The sequence below is a fragment of the Scomber japonicus genome, chromosome 10 (genome assembly GCF_027409825.1).
Source record: "Scomber japonicus isolate fScoJap1 chromosome 10, fScoJap1.pri, whole genome shotgun sequence".
In the NCBI taxonomy this organism is placed as follows: Eukaryota; Metazoa; Chordata; class Actinopteri; order Scombriformes; family Scombridae; genus Scomber; species Scomber japonicus.
In genome coordinates, this window is record NC_070587.1 from 36,236,475 (window position 1) to 36,259,525 (window position 23,051).

Sequence of the window (23,051 nt, forward strand, 5' to 3'; positions counted from 1 at the left end):
ATTTTTACTCACAACAACACTGTGGATTTTAAATTCCTGAAAACATTTACATTCTACACATTTGTGTTCAGCAAATCCTGAAAATTATGAACCAAACATTTGAAACTTCACTGAAGAATTTAAATTTAATAAAAAGAAATAAATCTACCAAAGCTACAGTCAGTGAACTCACATCAGAGTCAGTTTACAGTTTGGACTCTCCTGTACAGCAGACAGCAGCTTCTCTGATGAATCAGACAGTTTGTAGAGTCTCAGGTGCAGCTCTGTCAGATGAGGGTTGGACTTCACAGCTGAGGTCACAACTTCACAGTCAGTGTCTGAGAGTCCAACGGCAGTAAGTCTGTAATGACACAAATATTACAACATATTATCATGAAGTGGCTCAAGGTTCAGACTAACAAGGAGAACACATGTTTGAATCTCAAAAATTAAAATAATGTATTAAAGTAAGTTATTAACAAACTAAATGTAAACTCCATGTGTAATGTGTAGAATCAGTAGTGTAGGGAAGTGCATGGATGAGGGGAAATGTGTGCTGGACAATAACAAACACATGAAGTAAAGAAAGAAAAGAGATGTTGCTGGTGGAAGAGAGAGGGAGACACTGAGCAGGCCAGCTTTGATAAGGTGATCCAGCCCAAAGCCCAGCTGATGCTTCAGCCTGATGACTCCATTAAAATAAATGAATATGAATGTATTCAATATTTTTAGTGTCCACTTTCTTTCCTGAAAAACTGATTCAGCACAAACACAATGAACAAACCAATAAGGTTGAATTATTTTAACATGATGTCATCAGAAAGATGTTATCAGTGTTTCAGCATTAAAATATAACACTGAGCTTTAATGTGTATCAGATCTCTTTAAACAGGCTGAATTCTGCCGTTCTGCTCTTATATATTGATCAGACCTCTGTGCATTTCCTGCTACTACTCTTCTCTACACCAACAAGAGAGAAAACAGCTGAGAGTTTCTTTCTGTGAGCAACAGAATATCAGAAAGACTTCAGAACAACACCATGTAACACCACTTCCCTCTTTACAATAAAAAGATGAACTGATGAGAAATAAAAGGCTCCATTGCTCGGTTCAACACACTCAGGGGTTTAGTCTCTATGACCAGTAGTTTACGGAGGCTAATGTTGCTTAACGTTAGCTAACTTTACATATTGTTGTATAACTGACATTACTGAATCAGTCTGCTGATTGGCTGATCCTCCGTGCTCACTATGAAATGTCTCAGAAACCTTTCAGAAAAAAATGATGATGAAAGCAATTCTCTCTGACTTCAGAAATCTTCTTTGGAAAATGAAACAGATCTTATTTTAAACTCTTAATCATAGTGTTAAAAACAGTGTGTGATTATATATGATTTACAGAAGCTGCTCATGTAATAATAACTTTACTGCATTCACTGATAACTGTAAAATACTGATATATGTTGTGATAAAGTGCTGCTGTAATAAAACCTCAAACACAACCTCTAAAGTCCTTCATGTGTTTCACCAGGTTTGAATGAATCCTCCAACACACAAAGGAAGAGAAAGAGAAGAAAACACTGTCAAATCCAATAATGACTAGAAATAAATAGAATAACTGTTCATTAACTTAACAGCTATAAACATCAACATTATTTACACATCTGAGACTAAATATAACTGACATGTTATTTCACATATAAACAACTATTTTAACTAAAATAAAACATTTATATTATTTATATTTGAAGAACTAAACTACTAACCTACACTGATTTATAATGTTAATCACATCTGGACTTACACAGCCTTTCTGCAGTTCCTCACAGCTGGGATCAGTCTCCGTCGTCCCTCCTCTGATGTGTTGTACTTCTTCAGGTCCAACTCATCCAGAACCTCCTCTGACATCTGCAGCATGTAGGCCAGAGCTGAGCAGTGGATCTCAGAGAGTTCCTTCTCTGATCTGTTCTCTGACTTCAGGAACTCTTGGATCTCCTGATGTACTGAGCGGTCGTTCATCTCCATCAGACAGTGGAAGATGTTGACGCTTCTGTCAGGAGAGATATAACCACTGTTCATCTTCTTCAGGTTGTCGATGACTCTCTGGATGGTTTCTGGACTGTTGTCTGTCTGACCCAGCAGGCCTCCTAAGAGACTCTGGTTGGACTCCAGAGAGAGGCCATGAAGGAAGCGGACAAACAGGTCCAGGTGGCCATTTTTACTCCTGAGAGATTTCTCCATGGCTCTCTTCAGGAAGTCATCCAGAGATGAGTAACTGTAGTCTTCTCCCAGGAAGTCCTTCAGTACCTCTGTCTTCCTGCTGGTGTAACAGTGGTACATGTAGACTGCAGCCAGAAACTCTTGAACGCTCAGATGAATAAAGCTGTAGACTGGTTTATGAAAGATCACACTCTCTGTTTTGAAGATCTCTGTACAAACTCCTGATAACACCGAGGCCTCTGTGACATCAAGACCACACTGCTCCAGGTCTTCTTGGTAGAACATGATGTTTCCTTTCTCCAGTTGTTCAAACGCCAGCCTCCCCAGCTTCAGAAGAAGGTTCCTGTCAGCCTCCGTCAGCTCCTGTGGACTCGTCTCATGTCCCTCATCATACTTGTTCTTCTTCCTCCTTGTCTGAACCAGCAGGAAGTGTGAGTACATGTCAGTCAGGGTCTTGGGCAGCTCTCCTCTCTGGTCTGTAGTCAACACGTGGTCCAGAACTGTAGCAGTGATCCAGCAGAAGACTGGGATGTGACACATGATGTGGAGGCTCCTGGATGTCTTGACGTGTGAGATGATTGTGCTGGACTGCTCTTCATCACTGAATCTCCTCCTGAAGTACTCCTCCTTCTGGGGGTCAGTGAAGCCTCGTACTTCTGTTACCCTGTCCACACATGAAGGAGGGATCTGATTGGCTGCTGCAGGTCGGGTAGTGATCCAGACGAGAGCCGAAGGAAGCAGCTTCCCCTTGATGAGGTTTGTCAGCAGCACGCTGACTGATGACTTCTGTGTGACATCAGTCACAACCTCACTGTTGTTGAAATCCAGTGAAAGTCTGCTTTCATCCAGGCCATCAAAGATGAACAGAACTTTACAGACAGCGAGCTTCTCTGCTGTGAGCTTCTGTAATGTTGGATAGAAAACATGGATCAGCATGAGCAGACTGTACTGCTCATCTTTGATCAAGTTCAGCGACCTGAACGAGAACAGAATCAGCAGACTGATTTCTTGGTTGTTGGAGCGCTGTGCCCAGTCCAGAGTGAACTTCAGCACTGAGAAGGTTTTTCCAACGCCAGCAACTCCGTTCATCAGAACCACTCTGACTCTGTGTAAGACTTCACAGATGTCCTGATCCTTGGTTGGAGCGTCATGGAGGGTCTTCATCTTGGAAGCTGTTTCAAGCTGCCCCACCTCATGTTGGGTATGAACCTCCTCAGTTTCCTGTTGGTCAGGTAAGACTTTAAAGATGTCCTGACACTTGATTGGAGCGTCATGGAGGGTCTTCATCTTGGAAGCTGTTTCAAGCTGCCTCACCTCATGTTGGGTATTAACCTCTTCACTCTGTCCCTCTGTGATGTGGACCTCAGTGAAGACCCTGATGAGGAAGGTTTTAGTTCCTGCTTCATCAGTTCCTTGAGTCACACATTCACATGTGCTGCTCAGACTGATCTGATGTTCATCTAAAAGCTCCTGCAGACCACTTTCTGCTGAAAGAGAAGAAAAAGAAGGTATCATTATAAATATATGTTCAGTAGGATAGAGGAGGTAGATTCCTGCTTTCAGAGATGATGACATCAGCAGACAGATCTTCAGTCTTACTTTGTACAGTGTCTGTCTGCAGTCCAGCTCTGGTTATGGATCTTTTTTTACACTTGGGACAGGAGGGGCCTTTTGATGAATCAGTAGACTTCTTTTGATGGTCCCAGTGTGAGTTGATGCAATGTCTGCAGAACCAGTATCCACAGCTGGTAGAGGCTGGATCCTTCAGGACGTCCTGACACAAAGAACAGCAGGACAGCTGCTCCTCCACAGAAACAGCCCTCCTCTTCCTCTCTCTGTGGACATGAACACATTCTTTATGTCACATGACATTAGTGGAGGCCAACCGACAGCTCACATGCTTCATGCAGCTCTTTCCCTTCATAAACAGTCCAGACTCTCAGTATTTATCGTAACACTGAGACTTTATTTATCGTAACACTGAGACTTTATTTATCGTAAAACTGAGACTTCATTTATCGTGAGTAACACTGAGACTTTATTTATCGTAACACTGAGACTTTATTTATCGTGAGTAACACTGAGACTTCATTTATCGTGAGTAACACTGAGACTTTACTTATCGTAACACTGAGACTTTATCGTAACACTGAGACTTTATTTATCGTGAGTAACACTGAGACTTTATTTATCGTGAGTAACACTGAGACTTGTTCTTATGACTCTGCCTCGTCTCTATTCAAGGTCCCTGATTTTTGTTTTTTTATTAATCGTTCCTGAAAAGAAAACTGAAGGAGCAAAAGATACACGGACCCTTGGTCAAAACTTGTTTCTCAGACTTGTCGACTATTTGCATAAAACAGGAAGAAACAGTTGATTTTACAGTCAGTTTTAAGTCCTTGAACTTGTTCTTCATCTTGATTCTCTTCACAGTTTACATTCAGAGCTGACAGCACATACACTCAGGGCTTTAGTCAAGAAAGCACATTTAGAGAAAACTCAGAGTTTGTTCACCCTGAGATGACTCAGAGAAACTCTGGATGATCAGTTCCAGAAAGAGAGAAAACTAAAAGTCTGGCTCAGTTACCACAGAGTCAGTTACTATGGGAACTGACCATCTGCATGTCCTTCTGTTATAACACTGACTCTGTAAACACAAGCTGTCAGTTTGTCACTAAACTCTTTATTGTACATAATGTGTAATCTCCTCCTCAGTTTCCAGGCTCCATATTCTTACAGCACCAACCCCTGTTTGTAATCCAGAACTGACATACAGATGTCATAAAACTGAGACAGTTATATGTTTTCTATGAAAACACATCAATCATCAGAACACCACTTCTATGAGGGTAATAAAGCATGCGTTGCACCCTCACTTCAATGTTTTTGATCTTCAGTTGAAATTGTAATAATAAATGCTGAATACAGTGTGGTAGGTCTTAGGCTCACATACTGTGTGAGTGTCTCTGTGTGGACCTGCTGTTGTGGTTCATGTATGTGCAGCAGCATGTGTGAAAGGGCTGAATGAAAGTGAATGTTGGCACTTTTCATAGACAGACAGGCAGATGTTACAGACTCTGCTCTGTTCTCTTTCTCCAGATGTAGATAAGGTGTAAACCAGTAACACTGGAGACACACACAGTAAAATAAACCAAGTCCTGCCTCTCAAGTGAGCAGCTTCCTATACATTACATGACTTTAACTACAACATATATTAGTGACTGACTTTTTAACACTAATAGTGTTGTAATGTAGTTTATGAAATGACATTTAAAACCTGAATCATCTTCAGCTCAGTTTACAGTAGAAACAGTCTCTTACTTTGTGTCTGAGGGTCCAGGTTTATTACTGAAGTCTGCAGGTTCTTCTTTAGACCGGTCACTCTTCATAGACTCATAGCCGGATGTTGGAGACTCTGCTCCGTCCTCCTCTTCCTCCTCTTTCTTCATCTTCTGCAGTCTGAGAGGTAAACCAGTAACACTGAGCAGGTTCACGGCCCCGCCCTCTCCTCCTGTAACAATACATGCATCTATCTGTGAGAGTTTAATGTTTCATTCATGTTTTAATGTGCTTTCCTCACCTGGTCAGTGACCTCAAACAGCTGCTTACTCCTCCTTCCTCTAAGCTACAAACATATTTAGCGCTTCATTACAGCTCTACAACACTACACATTATGACAAAGAGTAACGTTTAAACAGTGACCATCTGACTCACAATACGCTCAAAATACACTAAATTATATATGAATAATATATGAATCAAATCCAACTCTCAGCAACAGGATGACTGATACAAGCCGTGATATTCTACCATGAACACATTTGGGATTTGTCGAGCTGGAGACCAACACAGGTCAGTCCATCCCAGTGAGAGGACAGTTCATGGCTGAAGTACGAACATCAGACTGCTGACTGTCTGATAGATGTGAAAGGAAAGGATCCTTCACTGTGTGGGAGAAACTGGCTTCAACAAATAAGACTCAATTGGAAAATGATGAAAACAGTCTGAACGCACACAACCAGCAGAGCCGCCCAAGTCAATGCCTGAAGTGATCACAAAATACAGTGAAGGTTTCAGAGATGAGCTGGGGACATGAAAGGACATCAAAGCAACGATCTCTGTTACGCCTGAACTCCAAAACTCCACAAAGCACGCCCCCTGCTGGTTGCAATGAAAGAACACGTGGACAAAGAGCTGGAAAGGCTGGAGAAAGATGACATCATGTCCCCTGTGAAGCACAGTGAGTGGGCTGCCCCAGTAGTCCCAGTAACTACAAGGTTACTGTGAACCAGGCTCCAAACACTGAGATAAACCCCTACCATGCACTGAGGAGGTGCTGGCCACACTTACTGGTGGGAAGTTACTCTCAAAAATAGACCTGGCTGCAGCATATCAACAAGTACTCCTTGATGAAGACTCCAAGAAGTACACAACAAGAAACACTCACAAGGGACTGTCTGTTTACAACTCTCACATGTGATGCTTCTGCTTTTAGGATCGGAGCAGTAACTCAGCATACAACACCAGATGGAGGAAAGCTTCGCCGTCACTCTCCCCAGCCATCAAAAGTCTGTGTGTTAGTGGTTTCCACTGTCACTTCCTGCTGCTGCATGTCGCTGCAGCTTTTTGACGCGGCTCTCAAACACAATGTCCCAACTATTCCTGTTGCTTTGCTCCATTTATTGCTTCCACACATCAGCACTAGAAGGTATAGCACCTCGGGTTTGTTGTTATTGTTGCTTTACTTCCTTTTTCCATCCAGACGCAAACTTAGACTTGTTTGAACTTTCTTTTCTCTGTGGCTGGTTTGTAGTGCTCACCTAGAAAATCATTTCTGCTGCACTTTATAAGAACATCTCCGCTAATATGTTGTGTATGTTTCAGATCAGATCGATCAATAATGACACTAATCATTATTTATAGTAGTAATATTAACACTCACCGGCTTTAAAGCTACTTTGTCTTCTTCTGCTCCGTTCACTTCAAATGGCGACTAAACACTGTTTCACTGGTAGAGTTATTTCCTGTTTGACTACTTCCCTGTTCTTTACTGGAAGTCACGTGTGTGTGTGGTGTGAGTGTGTGTGTGTGTGTGTGTGTGTGTGTGTGGTGTGTGTGTGGTGAAAGAGGAGGAGCAAACATAAAGTGACAGTGCGTGTGTGTGTGGTGTGTGTGTGTGTGTGTGTGTGTGTGTGTGGTGTGTGTGTGTGTGTGTGTGTGGTGAAAGAGGAGGAGCAAACATAAAGTGACAGTGTGTGTGGTTAGGGTTAACTCAGCAGATTGGAACTTTTCATGAAACTTGGGAGGTGTGATTAAAACCATAATGTTTTTTTTTCCCACAGACAGACAGACTTTAATTAATACGTTTAAATAAATATTATTTATGCGTAAATATGATTAACATTCACTTAATATTTTCAGGGATGTTAAGTTGAGAATAAAGTACATTAATAAAGAAAAAATAAAACGTGTACTCGTCCCGGCAGTAGCCCCGTGTTAGTGCCACGAGTTCTAGCTCCGAGACACTCCACTCCAGTAAAGCTGGAAAGGAGTGAGAAACTATTAATCTTCTCCATACTTATACTTCTTCTTATTCTTCTGCCGTTTTTCGGCGTGTAACTCCTCCCGCAAGGAGTGCCTCGGGGCGAATCTATTCATCTTCTCCATACTTAATATTCTGCTTCTTATTATTATTCTTCCGCCAAATTTCGGCGTGTAACTCCTCCCACAGCTTTGAGAAAACCCCGACAATATATACATCAAAATGTGCGGCTCGATCGGGAAAGAGGTGCCGTGACTTTTGGTGTTGAATTTCCAATTTTTCCCAAAGTTATTCCCAAAAGACTGGGAGATTTCTCCATTGGAAATGAATGGGAATATTTTTTTAAAAACACAAAATTTCACCTTTTTTCAGAGTCACCTAGCTCGCTCATACCTGCACGTAGAAACGTCATTCAAACTTTAAAACCGAGGAAAACGTGCTCTCTCCAATACACCAAATTATTTTTACATAAAATGTAAACTTTTCAAACTATGAGCAGTCAAACGAGGAGTGGCAATCACTTTTTCGTCAAAGTTAGAGTGGAAGCGGCAGTTAGCCGAGAGAGAAGCAGTAAAAAATAACCTTCATTTTTATTTTTAACTCGAGCTCACGGCCAAACCTTAAAAAGGAGACAAATAATGTTTTGTCAAAATGTAGACATAGGTGTTGGGATTCATAAAATGTGACTTTGACAGGCGGGGTCTGCACAAAATTTAAACTGGGGAGGGGGGGGGGCGAGACCGGCAGCAATAATACCTGTCTCGCTCCCCACTGACCCTAATGTAATCGTCTTCTTTTTCCAAAAGAATCTCACTCTGTGTTCACACTGAGCTTACTCGCTCATTTTAATGAATATCTGAATAAAATAAACACTGTCAGAATCTGCCGGCTTCTGTGTCTCTCACAGTGTTTTCGGTTTCTGGATAGGAGTTACGGTTTTCTCACAGTTTGCAATTGTTCGGGACCTTGTCAGAATATTGATAATTTTTTCCAAGCACATTCTCAAATCGCCGTAGCAACCGCAGGGCCTTAGCTGACCTTAGCAACCGCAGGGCCTTAGCAACCTGTCGCTGGGCAGAAACTGAGCTACTTTTTCTTGATTGGCTAATTCTACCTGTCTGTCTGTTTTGCCAGTTAACTGAGCTAGCGGCCGAGCTACACTCTTACTGCTCAAATGCAGGCTGGTGTGCGTGTGTGTGTGTGTGTGTGTGTGCTAATAGGGTATGTGTGAAGTGTAAAGTGCTGTAGTGTCGTGCTTAGAGTTAGTGCATGTTAGTGCATGTTGCTACTGCCTTGTGCTCTGTGTGCTACTCTCTGCTTACATCTACTGTTACACTTGATACTGACTAGTAAGATGTACTTAATACTGCCACAGTAAAAGTTACTTAGTGTTATATGATCAGGGTGACTTTTGAACACTGGAAATAAATTGTGTACTCGTCCCGGTAGTAGCCCCGTGGCACTCAAAATTTACTTTATTCTGTTAATATTATGACTTTATTCTCTTAATATTATGACTTTTATTCTCTTAATATTATGACTTTTTTCTCATAAATGGCGTCTAAACACTGAATAGTTTTCACTGGTAGAGTTACTTCCTGTTTGACTACTCCCTCCTTCTTTACTGGAAGTCGTGTGTGTGTGTGTGTGTGTGTGTGTGTGTGTGTGTGTGTGTGTGTGTGTGTGTGTGTGTGTGTACATATCATTGTCAGATGTGACTCTGTGTCCTTGTATGTATATTTCAGTCTTACTAATACATCTTCCAATCCTTTAAACTACATGTTTGATACACATGAATAAATCAATGAATCAAACGTGTGTGTGTCCTTGTTCCTCGGGGCAGCTGAGGTGAACACAGCACCAGACCTGTCCCACCAGCAGATGGCAGTATGGTGTCACTGCAACGGACGAGTAGCAGAGAGTCTGCAGCATTGTCCATCATTGGTGGAGAAAATACATACATCGGTTTTATATTGAAAAGATTTGACTTTTCACTTTATCAGTGTGCTTTAACCCTTTATAGGACACTCATTGAAAGGAAGGGAGGAAGGAAGGGAGGAAGGAAGGAAGGAAGGAAGGCTGCAGGCTGCCTCTGTTTACTGACTGAAACACTGTAAGTCAAAGTTCACGTTCACTCTAACTCTGACTCACATCCACACTATTTCACACACACACACACACACAACTCAGGTTTTAGCGGGCTGCAGTGCTTACACTAGCAGGGAAAATGTCATATCACATTTCATTTAACTCACAAAACTGCAGTAAAAGTCCTGTTTCCATAGCAGATAGTTCACTACTCATACACAAACACATTATTCATGGTTATCGCTGCTTTTCTTCATGTTTTCACCAGTTTGACTCAACTGGAAATACAGAAACATAAGCACATTAGCTCAGTGTTGCTACATGCTGCTTCTGTTTACTGTAGCTGCTCTTACAGGTGAACAAGTATGAGTGAGGATAATTAGTGAATAACACAAATGAACCAAAACAATCAAACTAATAACACATGAGAGTGAGTTGGGGGGGTTTTCACTGTCCGTTCATGAGTCCCATATCACTGTGGAGTCCACATACTACATTAAACATGTTCAGTCATTAGAACGGGCTGTGTTTGACCATCAAGTTTATAATATTATTTCATTATTTCATTACCATAAAGCAATACTAAGAAAATAAACAGCTTCTTTAAGTGATGAGAGTTTTCCTGACAAAGCCATGAATGGAAATAATACAAAGCTCATCAGTCCATGGCATCCCTTCCTTCCTTCCTTCCTTCCTTCCTCCCTCCCTCCCCTCCTTTCCTTCCTTCCTTCCTCCATCTGTCCTTCCTTCCTTCCTTCATCCCTTCCCTTCCTTCCTTCCTCCCTTCCTCCCTTCCTTCCTTCCTCCCTCCATCTGTCCTTCCTTCCTTCCTCCATCCCTTCCTTTCCTTCCTTCCTCCCTTCCTACCTTCCTTCCTCCCTTCCTCCATCCCTTCCTTTCCTTCCTTCCCCCCTTCCCCCCTTCCTCCCTTCCTTCCTCCCTCCCTCCCTTCATTCCTTCCTTCCCTCCTTCCTTCCTTCCTTCCTTCCTCCCTTCATCCCTCCCTCCCTTCCTTCCTTCCTTCCTCCCTCCCTTCATCCCTCCCTCCCTTCCTTCCTCCCTTCATCTGTCCTTCCTTCCTTCCTTCTTTCCTTCCTTCCTTCCTCCCTTCCTTCCTCCCTCCACCTGTCCTTCCTTCCTTCCTTCCTCCTTCCTCCCTTCCTTCCTTCCTTCTTCCCTTCCTCCCTCCCTCCCTCCCTCCTTCCTTTCCTTCCTCCCTCCCTCCCTTCCTCCCTCCCTCCTTTCCTTCTTCCCTTCCTTCCTCCATCCCTCCCTTCCTTCCTTCTTTCCTCCCTTCCTTTCTTTCCTCTTTCCTCCCTTCCTTTCTTTCCTTCCTTCCTTCCGTCCTTTCCTCCCTTATTTCCTTCCTCCCTTCCTTCCTTCCTCCCTCCATCTGTCCTTCATTCCTTCCTTCCTCCATCTCTCCCTCCCTTCCTTCCTTCCTCCCTCCCTCCCTTCCTTCCTTCCTTCAGAGTCTTTGGGTTCATGTTCTTCAGCAGTGGTTTTCTCTTTGCCTCTCTCCCATAATGCAACAGTTGTTATATGCAGAGTCTCTCCCACCTCAGCTGCTGGAGCTTTTAACTCCTTCACACTAGTCACAGGTGTCTTTATATTAGAATCACCTGAGACACATTCACTGCACTCAGCTGATCTCTGTTTCACTCATTGTGAGACTGCTAGCACCAATTAGCTGGACCTCTGCTGAATGATATCAGTCTGTTTAAAGGACGTGAATATTTATGCAATCACTCATTTTACATTATATATTTTTAATTAATTGACATTACTTAGTAGAAAATGTTTTCACTTTGATATTAAAGACTTGTTCTTTGTTATATTGACCATGATTTCATTTATAAAAGCAATAAAAGGGGAAAATGTGAATCCTTTAATAAGCAGTGAGTATGAAGCTTAGCTAAAGTTCAGACAGGAAGTCCATCTTTGTTTGCTCACCTCATACTTGTATTTCTCATTCTTCAGTCATTCTGATCCTTCTCACAGCTCATACTGATCTCTGTCAAAGCTCATATTTTCCTTGCTGTTATTTCTGGAGCATCAGTTGACACATCAGCTGTTCACATCACCTGGTCAAGTCTAACCAATAGCACGCTGACACACCTTCACTGTCAGCCTATCATAGTGCAGCTGTCTGTTTAAATGTTCTCCTTCTCTGCTCAGGTGATTTATTGATGCTGTTCCTCCACATCGCCACCCAGTGTTCAGATTCATCAACGCAACACTTCAACCTCATCAGCTGATCAGTCTCAGCCTCATGATGACTTTGTTGTGATTTGGCCTGAGTCTGTCCCAACAATCTGCTGGTGGACATTAGTGGTGAAGGAGGAAATGGAAAACTGTCATTCTGGCTTTAAGAGAAATATAATATAGTATGTTGAGGTTTTATGAAGAACATTTGCAGACTGATCTGTTGTCACCATCTCTGTCAACACAGGATGAAACTAAACTGCTGAAGAGTTCAAGAAGATTCAGATCACAGATAAGAAGGAACAGAAAAGAGACAGATGTCATGTCTTATTGCCCCCCCTCCCCCGTCCCCCCAAAAAAAGAAGCTTCTCACAGAGTGAATATATCAGCGAGCTCCCATCACATGGCTGGCTTTTTATTTTCATCATATATTCATATCAGCATATAAAAATCAGACTTTGGCAAAAAGCAAAACTACAGCAGCACAGAAACAATCTCCTTTAGAGAAAAATGTGTTTTTACATATTTAGTTGAACCTGAAAACATCTTCATGGAGATTAAAGAGCTGAACTGCTCCTCAAGCCATAAAACACACACACACACACACACACACACACACACACACACACACACACACACACACACACACACACACACACACCAACAGTGTCTTTTTTTTTTAATCAACCTTTAGCCATCCTGAAAAAATCTTAGTCTGGAGCCATTTAACAGTTACACTCCACACAAAAAATTACTTTTGATGAAAAATATTAAACTAGGACTAAATAATTTCTCTGTATCATCTTCATAATCACACACAAATTAAAGAATAGTTTCACAATTGTTCAAGTCTCTTAAACAATCAATCAGGTGTCCATATGAGCAGGAAAGAGGTTTACTGCTCATATGGTTTTTAAAAGATCTCCTTCCAATGTGCTTCCAGTGTTCAGTGATGGAGGATGTATTCAGTCATTTAAAGTCTCTGATCAGCTTCTATTGAGCTTCAGCAGTGTGAGTCATATCAGTGATATCTGACACATTTACAGTATTTTTAGCATCAGATTCCCTCTTAGGGCCTGATTTACTAAGATCCCAAATAGTGGGAACTAAACAGCAATAGATTGTGTGTTTTGCAGGTGATCTATTAAGAATAACTGCTTAATGAAAACAGGAGCAACAGGAGCAGACAGCAGGATTTAAATGAGGGTTTTGTGTCTTAATGGAGAGTTTGGATGAGCAGAAATGTGATCAGGTTCTAGTGGAAGAGGTTCACTAATATATTGAGTTAGAAAAAAACTAATATTACCAGAAAAACCCACATATGGGAGATTATTAGTGACAAAGTCAATGCTGTGTGTATTCGGTCATGTGTCTCAGTCTCCTCGTCTCCATAGTAACAGCAGGTTAATACCTGCCTTTCAAAAAGGTATGATTTATAGCAGGCCTGGACTGGGACAAAAATTCAGCCCTGGACTTTTTGGTCCAGACCGGCCCTCTACAATCCACGCGCAGATACTGAGCTAACTCACGTTGATGTACGTTTTAACACACAAGCCCTTAATAACAGTAGTATACTGAACAATATCCCTTATATTCTGGAGACTTGAATAGGCTTAAATTTTAACTGTATAATGTGAAACTGTTGAAGGAGCAATCAACCATAAACACTGACTGAAAAAAATATGTAAAGCATCATAGACTACATATGTGTTATGGTGTTAGATCAATGTCCTTCATGAACATATTAGACTATAGGCACAAAGAAAAGTGCATGTTGACACTTAAAACACTAACTCCAGTGACCTGATTTGGGGGAAGTCATTATAGGTAGAAATTATCAAAAATTGTGAAAATAGCAGATCTACATGCTCAAACCACATCACATTGCAACATGTGAGTTGTAAGCTTGCAGATTTGTAATTATGTGTGGCATCCTTTGATGAAAATAGTGGTTCAGTGGTTAATAAAAGCAACTAATCAATTAATCAGGATAGTATATGAATATGATTGTTTTCCAATACCTAGTTGTAACACACCACACTATGCAGAGTTTGTTATTTATTATGTTAAGTAAAGTTCATAGACAGTTCAGTAACTGTTCTGAACATTTAATGAGTGTTTATCCACACCATGCTGCAGGCTCACACCTGCTTAAGACTGTATCACCACTTCCACATGGTGGAGAGTCTTCCTCAACCTGCTGCTCCTGAACCACCATGACAGCGGGAGCCTCACATGACTCACTGTCCGACACCTGCTGCTGAGAGGGACCCACTCCTGAAGCCGCTCCGGCCACGCTGGCCCCCGCAGCAAATATTTCTGAATTTTTTTTGCTCGTAGCAGCGTCGGTTGCTAGAGCTTTTCTTTTTTTATCTCTTTGTTTTTCCGCCCCGCCTTTTCGCCTTTTAGCCGCATTGTAAATTTTGTTGTAGTAGTATCTCTCACAATCTCTCATCTGATTGCTTGTCATCAAAGGTGATTGGACGAGGGGGGGTTGGGGGGGGGGGGGGTTCAAGAACCAGCGTGGGTGGGACTCCTGGGCCTCTGTAGCCTATCATAGGGCCACTGGGCCAGGTATTCTTTAGACAGACAAGCCAATGGGCCTCTAATGTGTCTGCAGGCTGCAGTGGAGCTCTGTGGGCCGGTGCATGTCTCTGCCCCTGGGCCAGGAGAGTAACCATGGCAAGACGCAGCAAAAACTAAATAAACAAATAAAAAAAATAAAAAAACGTCAGCCACCGGCCCATTATTGACCAGCCCACCGGGAAAAGTCCCGGTACTCCCTATGGCCAATCCACCCCTGATTTATAGACACAGTTACCGTGGCAACATTACCTTCAGGTTTGGTACATCACAATCCGTGTGCTAAATAACATATTTACATTTTCTCATCCCTGTATTTTACACACTGGAGTTGAAACCCCTCATATTACATATTCATTATTAACGTACTAAATGGACAGCACGTATTATCTTACACAGTCGCAAGGCGCAAACCTCAGTGCACTGCGTTAGTAGTAACAAGAAGACTTATATCTCTCAATAAAGCCAAATGAAACTAACCAATTATCTAAACTACAAACATGCATTAAGGACATAAAGGCCTGGATGACCTGCAACTTCCTGTTACTAAATTCAGAAAAAACTGAAGTTATTGTGCTTGGCCCTAAACACCTCAGAAATTCATTATCTGATGACATAATTACTCTGGATGGCATTACTTTGGTCTCCAGCACCACTGTAAGGAACCTAGGAGTTATATTTGATCAGGATCTGTCCTTTAATTCCCACATAAAACAAATTTCAAGGACTGCCTTCTTTCATCTGCGTAATATTGCAAAGATTAGACATATCCTGTCTCAAAATGATGCTGAAAAACTAGTCCATGCATTTGTTACTTCTAGGCTGGACTACTGTAATTCATTATTATCAGGCTGTCCTAACAAGTCTCTAAAGACTCTCCAGCTGGTCCAGAATGCAGCTACTCGTGTTCTGACAAAAACTAGAAAGAGAGATCACATTACTCCCATCTTGGCTTCACTGCATTGGCTTCCTGTAAAATTCAGAATAGAATTCAAAATCCTCCTCCTCACATTTAAAGCTCTTAATGGTCAGGCTCCATCATATCTTAAAGAGCTTATAGTACCTTATGTACCTACTAGAAGACTGCGCTCCCAGCATGCAGGTCTACTTGTGGTTCCTAGTATCTCTAAAAGTAGAACAGGGGGCAGAGCCTTCAGCTATCAGGCTCCTCTTCTGTGGAACCATCTCCCAGATTTGGTCCGGGGGGCAGACACCCTCCCTATATTTAAGAGTAGGCTTAAAACTTTCCTTTTTGATAAAGCTTATAGTTAGGGCTCTTTGAGCTCTTAATTTATGCAGCCACGCTTAGATTGCCGGGGGACCCCATGATGCACTGAGCCCCTCTCTCCTTCTCCCCCTCTCTCTCTCTCTCTATCCATCTATTTCCATTAACATTCATGTTCTATCAATGCATTCAATAACCTAAACTTCTTCCCCGGAGTTGTCTATGCTTTCTTGTCTCACAGGTAATCTGGGCCTGTAGACGTCCGGATGACGGATTCCAGTCCCGGACCTTCTAGCTTCATTGTTGATTTCATTGTGCTTCCTCCTCTATCCTTCCTTTCTCTCCTCTTCCTCTCTCTCCTTCCTCTATCCTTCCTTTCTCTCCTCTCAACCCAACCGGTCGAGGCAGATGTCCGCCCACTTCTGAGTCTGGTTCTGAGGTTTCTTCCTGTTAAAAGGGAGTTTTTTCTCTCCACTGTGTCTCATGTGTGAATGTTGGGTCTCTTTAAAGTTAAAACCGGAAGAGTTTGGTTTAGAACCTGCTCTATGTGTTAAGTGCCTTGAGATAACTTTGTTGTGATTTGGCGCTATACAAATAAAGATTGATTGATTGATTGATTGATTGAAGACTTTGCTACTAAAAACACTGTAATGTTGAAACATAGAAGATGAAGATTTGACTCATTTGGACGCTGAAGCTTCATATTAGCTTCAGAAGAAAGCTAAAGATGAAAATAGGTAACTTGAGACAGTTAAACAGTCAGCTGTTATACAGTTTCATCTTCACACTCAGCTTAATTTGAGCAGTCTGGAAAGGTTTGGATCCACCTCACAGAGGGCAACAATAAAATCTGAGCTGGCTTCACTTCCTTTTCTTCGCACCATGTCGTTCACTTTACGAGCTTTGTCCACTCGCGTTCCTGTTCTGGCCGACTCCATTTCACCATCATTTATGACACCAAACCCAAGAAGTTTATCCAGAAGCTGGTCTAGATTAGGTTCAGACACTCTGCTAACAAACTGTTCCCGAACCCTCAGCAGCCTCTCCTCTGCTGGGATGAACACATTTCCACTTGTTGGACCTGGAAGAGAACCAGAGACTGTTGTTCAATAACCCAACAGTCACTTTAGACAATGATCAACATCTTTGATTCAGAAAGGATTGATCTAAAATACATCGTTTTACTTTCCTAAATGAAAGCTCTCAGACTTCTGTAACATCGTCTGAAGGCTGAATCACAAATCCAGAAGTGGATCTTTGATTTGTTAGTAGAGTAATAAAGTCAATAATAGTTTTACAAATGGTGTCTAAACTCTGACATGAGGTGAAAGCTTTACCTGTCAGTTCCACCACCCGATTCCACACCTGTGTCCTCTCTTGGTTTTGGACCATCAGAGTCACTTCCTCTTGGTTTGCAGGGAGGAAAACCTCAAATGTTGGGAAGAAGTTTGGTCCGTAGTGTGGGTAAAATTTTGAATCCTGGAAACCAGAAGCAAAGCATCATTTTCACACCTGTTGTATAAAATGTTTATCTATCACTCTGATCATCAATCTATTTTACAAAATACATATAATAGTCAAGCTTGTTATCAGTAAACGTGTATCAGAAGTAGGGTTGAGTACCTTTTACATTTAAACATATATAACAGGTACAAACTATATATAAATATATACACATTATTATTGTTGAGTCTTTATTAATCATATTTCTTCTAAACATATTTATTAGCACTGTTCTCCCACAATGCATCTGTGTAGCTGTGGCTATTATAGAGTCACCATGGTGACACCAACACTGAGTTTAGTGGCTGTAATGATGTTGAAGAGATTTCTCAGCAAACGCCACCGCTGCTAAAGCGGAACTGCACCATGAGCATGAAATGAAAAGTTTCCAGACAGGGAAACCACATTCCTCTAATGAGTCTGCAGCTCCAGCGTTTCGCTGAAGGATGATGAGCTTTAATTTACAGAAATTCAGCACCGTTTAATTTGACGTGAATCAATACTCGGTAGTATCAAAATAGTTCGGTCGGTACCGTTAAAAGTAGCGACCTCGGTACCCAACCCTGATCAGAAGTGACTCACCTCAGGCTGGATTCTGTAAGCTTTAGGTTCACAGTGAACACTGTAGCTTTGACCAATGCTGAGATCACAGTCAGAAGAGATCTCAATGTTCTTAGCTGCTCCTCGTTGGGCAGCAACCTTCAGTAACAAGACATGTTTATTATGGTGTTTATTATCAGAGATAGGCAATGAATTCTCTGAGTTATTCATATTCTGTTATTGTACATGCTGGACATCTAGAGATGAATCTAGACATGTTGTAGGTGGAAATAAACAAGTGTCCCTCACTGTGGTGGGATCAAATAAAACTGTAATGTTTGTTTTATCTGTCGAGGAAATCCTGTAGAAGCAGTTCTATGTTGAAATTATAGATACAGTTATGTTGTTAAGTATAACAAGAAAACATGGAGGCAGCAACACGCTACCATGTTAAATACTTTAAATGAATCTTACTCACTATTCAATATGTATGCCACCTGGTGGTGGAATCACAAGTGACACTGTGGCAGACAATAATAGACTCTAGACATAATCCAGAAAAAGCTAAAAACTAAATATTATTCTTTCCAGTTCAGATTGGACAATCATACTGTTCTTAACACAGCTTGCAAAGCTTTAATAACAGTTCTAGAGGAGTGAAGCAGGGCCGACTGTAGAAACAGCTGTGGAAAATAATGTTTAGTTTATTTAGTTTAGTTTATTTGGATCCCCATTAGCTGTTACCCAGGCAACAGCTACTCTTCCTGGGGTCCATGTTAAAATAAATACAACAATGTATGTTACATACTGTACATACTGTATGACAGATACTTTTACCTCACTCAGAGGAATGTTGCTCTGCAGCAGTAATACGTCAAGTATTCGATAATCACCACGCGGAGGTCGGAGGAACAGCAGAACCTGGCCCCTAATTGGTCGTATGATGTTCATAAACCTCTGAACAACGTCCCAGACGAGGCCCAGGAGAGAGAAGTGAGGGACGTTCACAACCACATGAGTGTCTGTAATCTCCAGCGGCTCCAGGATGCTCATTCCATCATCAGTGATGTGGACGACAGACAGCAGACCTTCAGGGAGCGGAGCTGTGAAAACACATTTATGTTACTAACAACAACCTCAATATATGTTAGTACTCATTTTACTTGATGTGTAGGATTCTCAGTTTGGTCAGTGAGGAATTAAACAGTTTGGACAGGCTGGACAAATCATCCAACACAACTGTCAGTGTTGGTGGGTGGGAAGCCGGTGAGGGATTTTGAGTCATCTTGAGGAGAAAAATTAAAAATGTTCTCTTTTGACACAAAATCAGACTTGTATGAAATGAAGAAAGATTACATTTTAATGGACAGTCTGGCTTTAATTGAACGGGGCATGTGGGTTCTTTTGCTATCATAACTCCAAACCTGAGCAAATGCTGTATTGCTTTACAATGTCATTCCCAAAAATGTAATGAACACATTTATTTCCCCAGATGATGAACCCTTTCCACTTTCCTCATCGGCCTCTCTCAGGATAAACTGTACTACATGTTTAGCTCAGACGTTGGTGAGATCAAAGAACTGATAAATCATCAGTGTTTGTTCATCTTGTGGTTGTAGTGAACTCTGCAGCCTGTAGGAGGCGCTAACAGGAGTCTTATTATTGTTTTAATAAAACTCACAAGGCACAATAATCATCTTACCATCCATGATTTCACAGTGTGGCAGGTGGAGCTTACTGACAGCACCGACAGGACTGTGGATGTTGAACAGCGGACCTGCAGCTGTCTTGCCAGCTGGTTGTAGAAGTCTTTCGTCCCATTGGACAGTCCTGTACTGTAGCTCCACCTCCTGAACCGTACCAAACACCAGTCCAGTCAAAGTACACCTGAACACACCTGGACCAGGACAGCTGAACCTGGAGGACACAGAGGAGCTGATCACACAACACAAACCTTTTCTTGGTTTGAATGAATAAAAAGTAAAGTTGCTGCAGTGTTTCAAAGGCTGGAGACCAAACTGAACAGCTGGATGAGATGTGAGTGAAGCAGCAGTTGCAGGAGTTTGAAGTGAAAGTGAAGGGTCATCACTGAAAGGAGCAGATGAGGTTGAGGGTTGAATATTTGACCTCAGCTCTGAAGTACAACTCCTCCCATCTGACAGAACTGAACCTGAGATACAACGAACTGTCTGATTCATCATGAAGCATCTGTTTTAGTTACCTGTATGAAATGTTTGCAGACTCAGTCAGCACTTTGGGTGTGAAGTCCTAAAATGGAGAAAGTGACAACATTAGTTAGAGAAACTGAGCAGCTCATCTTCACAGTGGTACAGCTGACAGGATCATCACTGCTTCAGTTTCTATTCCACCTGCACTCTTTACTGTTTAGTCATCACTTTAACTTTACATTGTGCAGTGAAATGATGCTGCTAGACTACGTTAGACAGCAGCTGGTGGCTTCACAGATGAGTGAGAGGAGAAGAAACGACAGCTTGAAGATCACACAGATGGCAGCAAATCAGGTTTAAGAGTATTGAATGAAAAATGGTATTTGTATTGGTTGTACCTGCCGGTAACTGATCCCAGTCACATTCTCTCTGCACTCAAGCTGCTGCTGCTGTTTCAGCCTCTCTGGATCATCAGGATCCAGCTGATCCTTTGTGCTGGATGTGGACGGATCACCTGGGAGATTAAAGGATGTGGAGAAGAAGACACACAGCAAATGTTAAAGTCACTTCTAGACATGAAACTTGTGGCCCAGTGGGCAAAGACACAAAGAGAAAGCTGCAACACAAAGTCCCAGTTTAAGACTGGACAGAGACTTTGTCCACATGTCTCCTGTTGGTCTCTACTGGAAAACCTTCAATAAAGTCACTTAAAGACGACAAACACAGTCACGTTTCATTAAAGACCCAAAACCAATGTTAACTGGATTTACAAAGTGTCCATAAAGAATATTTTTATTCCTTTGTTTCAATCATTACAGTGGAACAAACTGTCTAAACAACATTTTAAATCCAAACTGAAATTCAACTGAATTTAACTTCTTGCAGTGAGGCAACACAACATCTTTCACAACAATAACAACAGATCAGAATAGTCCCCTAGAGTGTAAGGTGATATCTTCTAGTGTTGTGTTGTCTGACCAAAATATTGACTTCATGGATATAAAAAAGAGAAAAACAGGAAATGGCTCCGTCCAAAAGTAACAAAATCCACCTACCAGTCTCTCTGTCACAAAATGAGTCAGAGTCAAACCTCACTTTAAAGATTTTGTGATAGCGGTTCCTGATTCCCAGACTAACTTGAGACTGATCCTAGGGCTCTGACAGAGATGGAGCTGAGCCGAACCCTTAGGCTGCATTCAGACATTAGCCCTGGATGAAAACATGCAGCCCTCTCATCTCTCATTCATCTGAATGGAGGCAACACAGCGAGCTACACAAACACAACGCAGGTTCGTCCAATAGAAAAGCTGAACCTGGTCCGACTTGTGCTGCAAAGACAAACATGCAAAGACACATTCCTGCTGGATTCCTTTGTAATGTGAACGCTGCATTTCTATTACAAACAACTATGCAGTGTTTAGTGTGTGATAAAGCATCAAACACATGATTAGTGTTCCCAGGTAGTACTTCCTGTCTCACCTAAACCTTAACAACACACCGTACCAACGAAGCCTCCTGTGTTGTTTTCACTCTGAATCCTGATAAGTGAACAAACGCACCATGGTGCATTCAGAGTGGAATAAAAACTGGTGGACAGAGCCAAGTCACAAACACACTTCAGTCCACAGACACAATCTCAAGTAGTCGTCTTTAGATGTGTATTTTGTCACAATCACACTTTGAAGCGGTCACAGTCTCAACACTCACGTCCTTTATGTGTGGCAGGTGTAGCGCTGTCCCGTCTGTCCTCCACCCTGCAGGAATAAATACAAACACAGCAGTTATCTGGACTGGCTTATGAAGAGGCTTCAAATAATCAGACTGTATCTCTTCACTAAAGATAACTCTGTGATTCCACACAACCACCAAGCTGTTCATCATCATCTGGACTTTCCAATCCAGCTGTGACTTAATCAAGTGTGGAATAATCTGGACTTGTGGTGCGTCCCACAGCACAAATGTAGCTCAATAATATTAATATTTACACACCCAGAAAATGTCCTCAAAGGGAAAATCAAGGTTGCTCACATTGAGGTAAATGACTGAAGTATATTTGTGCTCTCAGTAGAAACAGTCTCTTACTGTAAGTCTGAGGATCCAGCTTCATGAGTGACGTCTGGAGGATGATGTTCAGACACACGGTTGGATACTGGAGACTCTGATTTCTGCTCTTCCTCCAAACAAACTCTCTTCTTCTCCTTTCCAGTCAGTGTGACATCTGAACCTTCAGAATCAGTGAACCTATACACATACAGTAGATACGCTGATATATTTCAGACACTGACATCAGGAAATGACATTATCAAATGATTATACAGTTAGAGTTGGAAGAAAAGGCTCTGCTGTTTGACGGAGGCTCAGCAGGAAAATGAATCACCTTTTAATAAACATTTTATACATGTCATTATTATTAAACCTTTATTTAACAAACGTGAACATGAAATCTCAGATCAATCAGCTCTGATAAAAAGCAGGTTGGAGTGGTGGAGAGTAATCCATGATGACTGTGAGCTTATACACCTGAACAGCTGTATGATTCTGAAAGGATGTGATTGGTCAGCTGGTGGCCAAGAAGCTGATGAATGAGCCAATGATGGTGAAGCATGAATGAAACAGCTGATGCCAATCACTTGATGACAATATGACTTCAGTGCTCCTTTCTCCTCTCACACCTTCACTGTATCTGGAAATACTGGATCTGTGATTGGATGCTGACTGGATCATCCTAAATATCACCTCTGAGACAAAAACATGAGCTCACCAATATGACTGACTTCACCACAGTACTGACCTCAGGGTCTCCAGTCCACAGTCTGGACTCTCCAGTCCAGCAGACAGCAGCTTCACTGATGAATCAGACAGGAAGTTTCTACTCAGGTCCAGTTCTGTCAGATGGGAGGGGTTGCACTTCAGAGCTGAGGCCAAAACTTCACAGTGAGTCTCTGAGAGTTCACAGTCCTCAAGTCTGTAATGACACAAATATTCCAACATATGTTATCA

General features: G+C 41.8%; 1 protein-coding gene across 1 annotated transcript; it reads right to left on the bottom strand.

Annotated features, from left to right (window-relative positions):
* Positions 1–1,777: 1,777 nt before the first annotated feature.
* Positions 1,778–22,775, bottom strand: LOC128366135 (uncharacterized). The gene is made up of 12 exons (XM_053326813.1): positions 22,724–22,775; positions 22,134–22,275; positions 21,759–21,805; positions 21,555–21,589; positions 20,105–20,151; positions 19,586–19,800; positions 18,721–18,986; positions 17,926–18,042; positions 17,178–17,319; positions 16,722–16,921; positions 3,381–3,667; positions 1,778–3,302 (listed from the first exon to the last, which is right to left on the bottom strand). The coding sequence occupies exons 1-12, from the start codon at positions 22,773–22,775 to the stop codon at positions 1,778–1,780; spliced, it is 3,075 nt and encodes a 1,024-aa protein (XP_053182788.1).
* Positions 22,776–23,051: the final 276 nt, after the last annotated feature.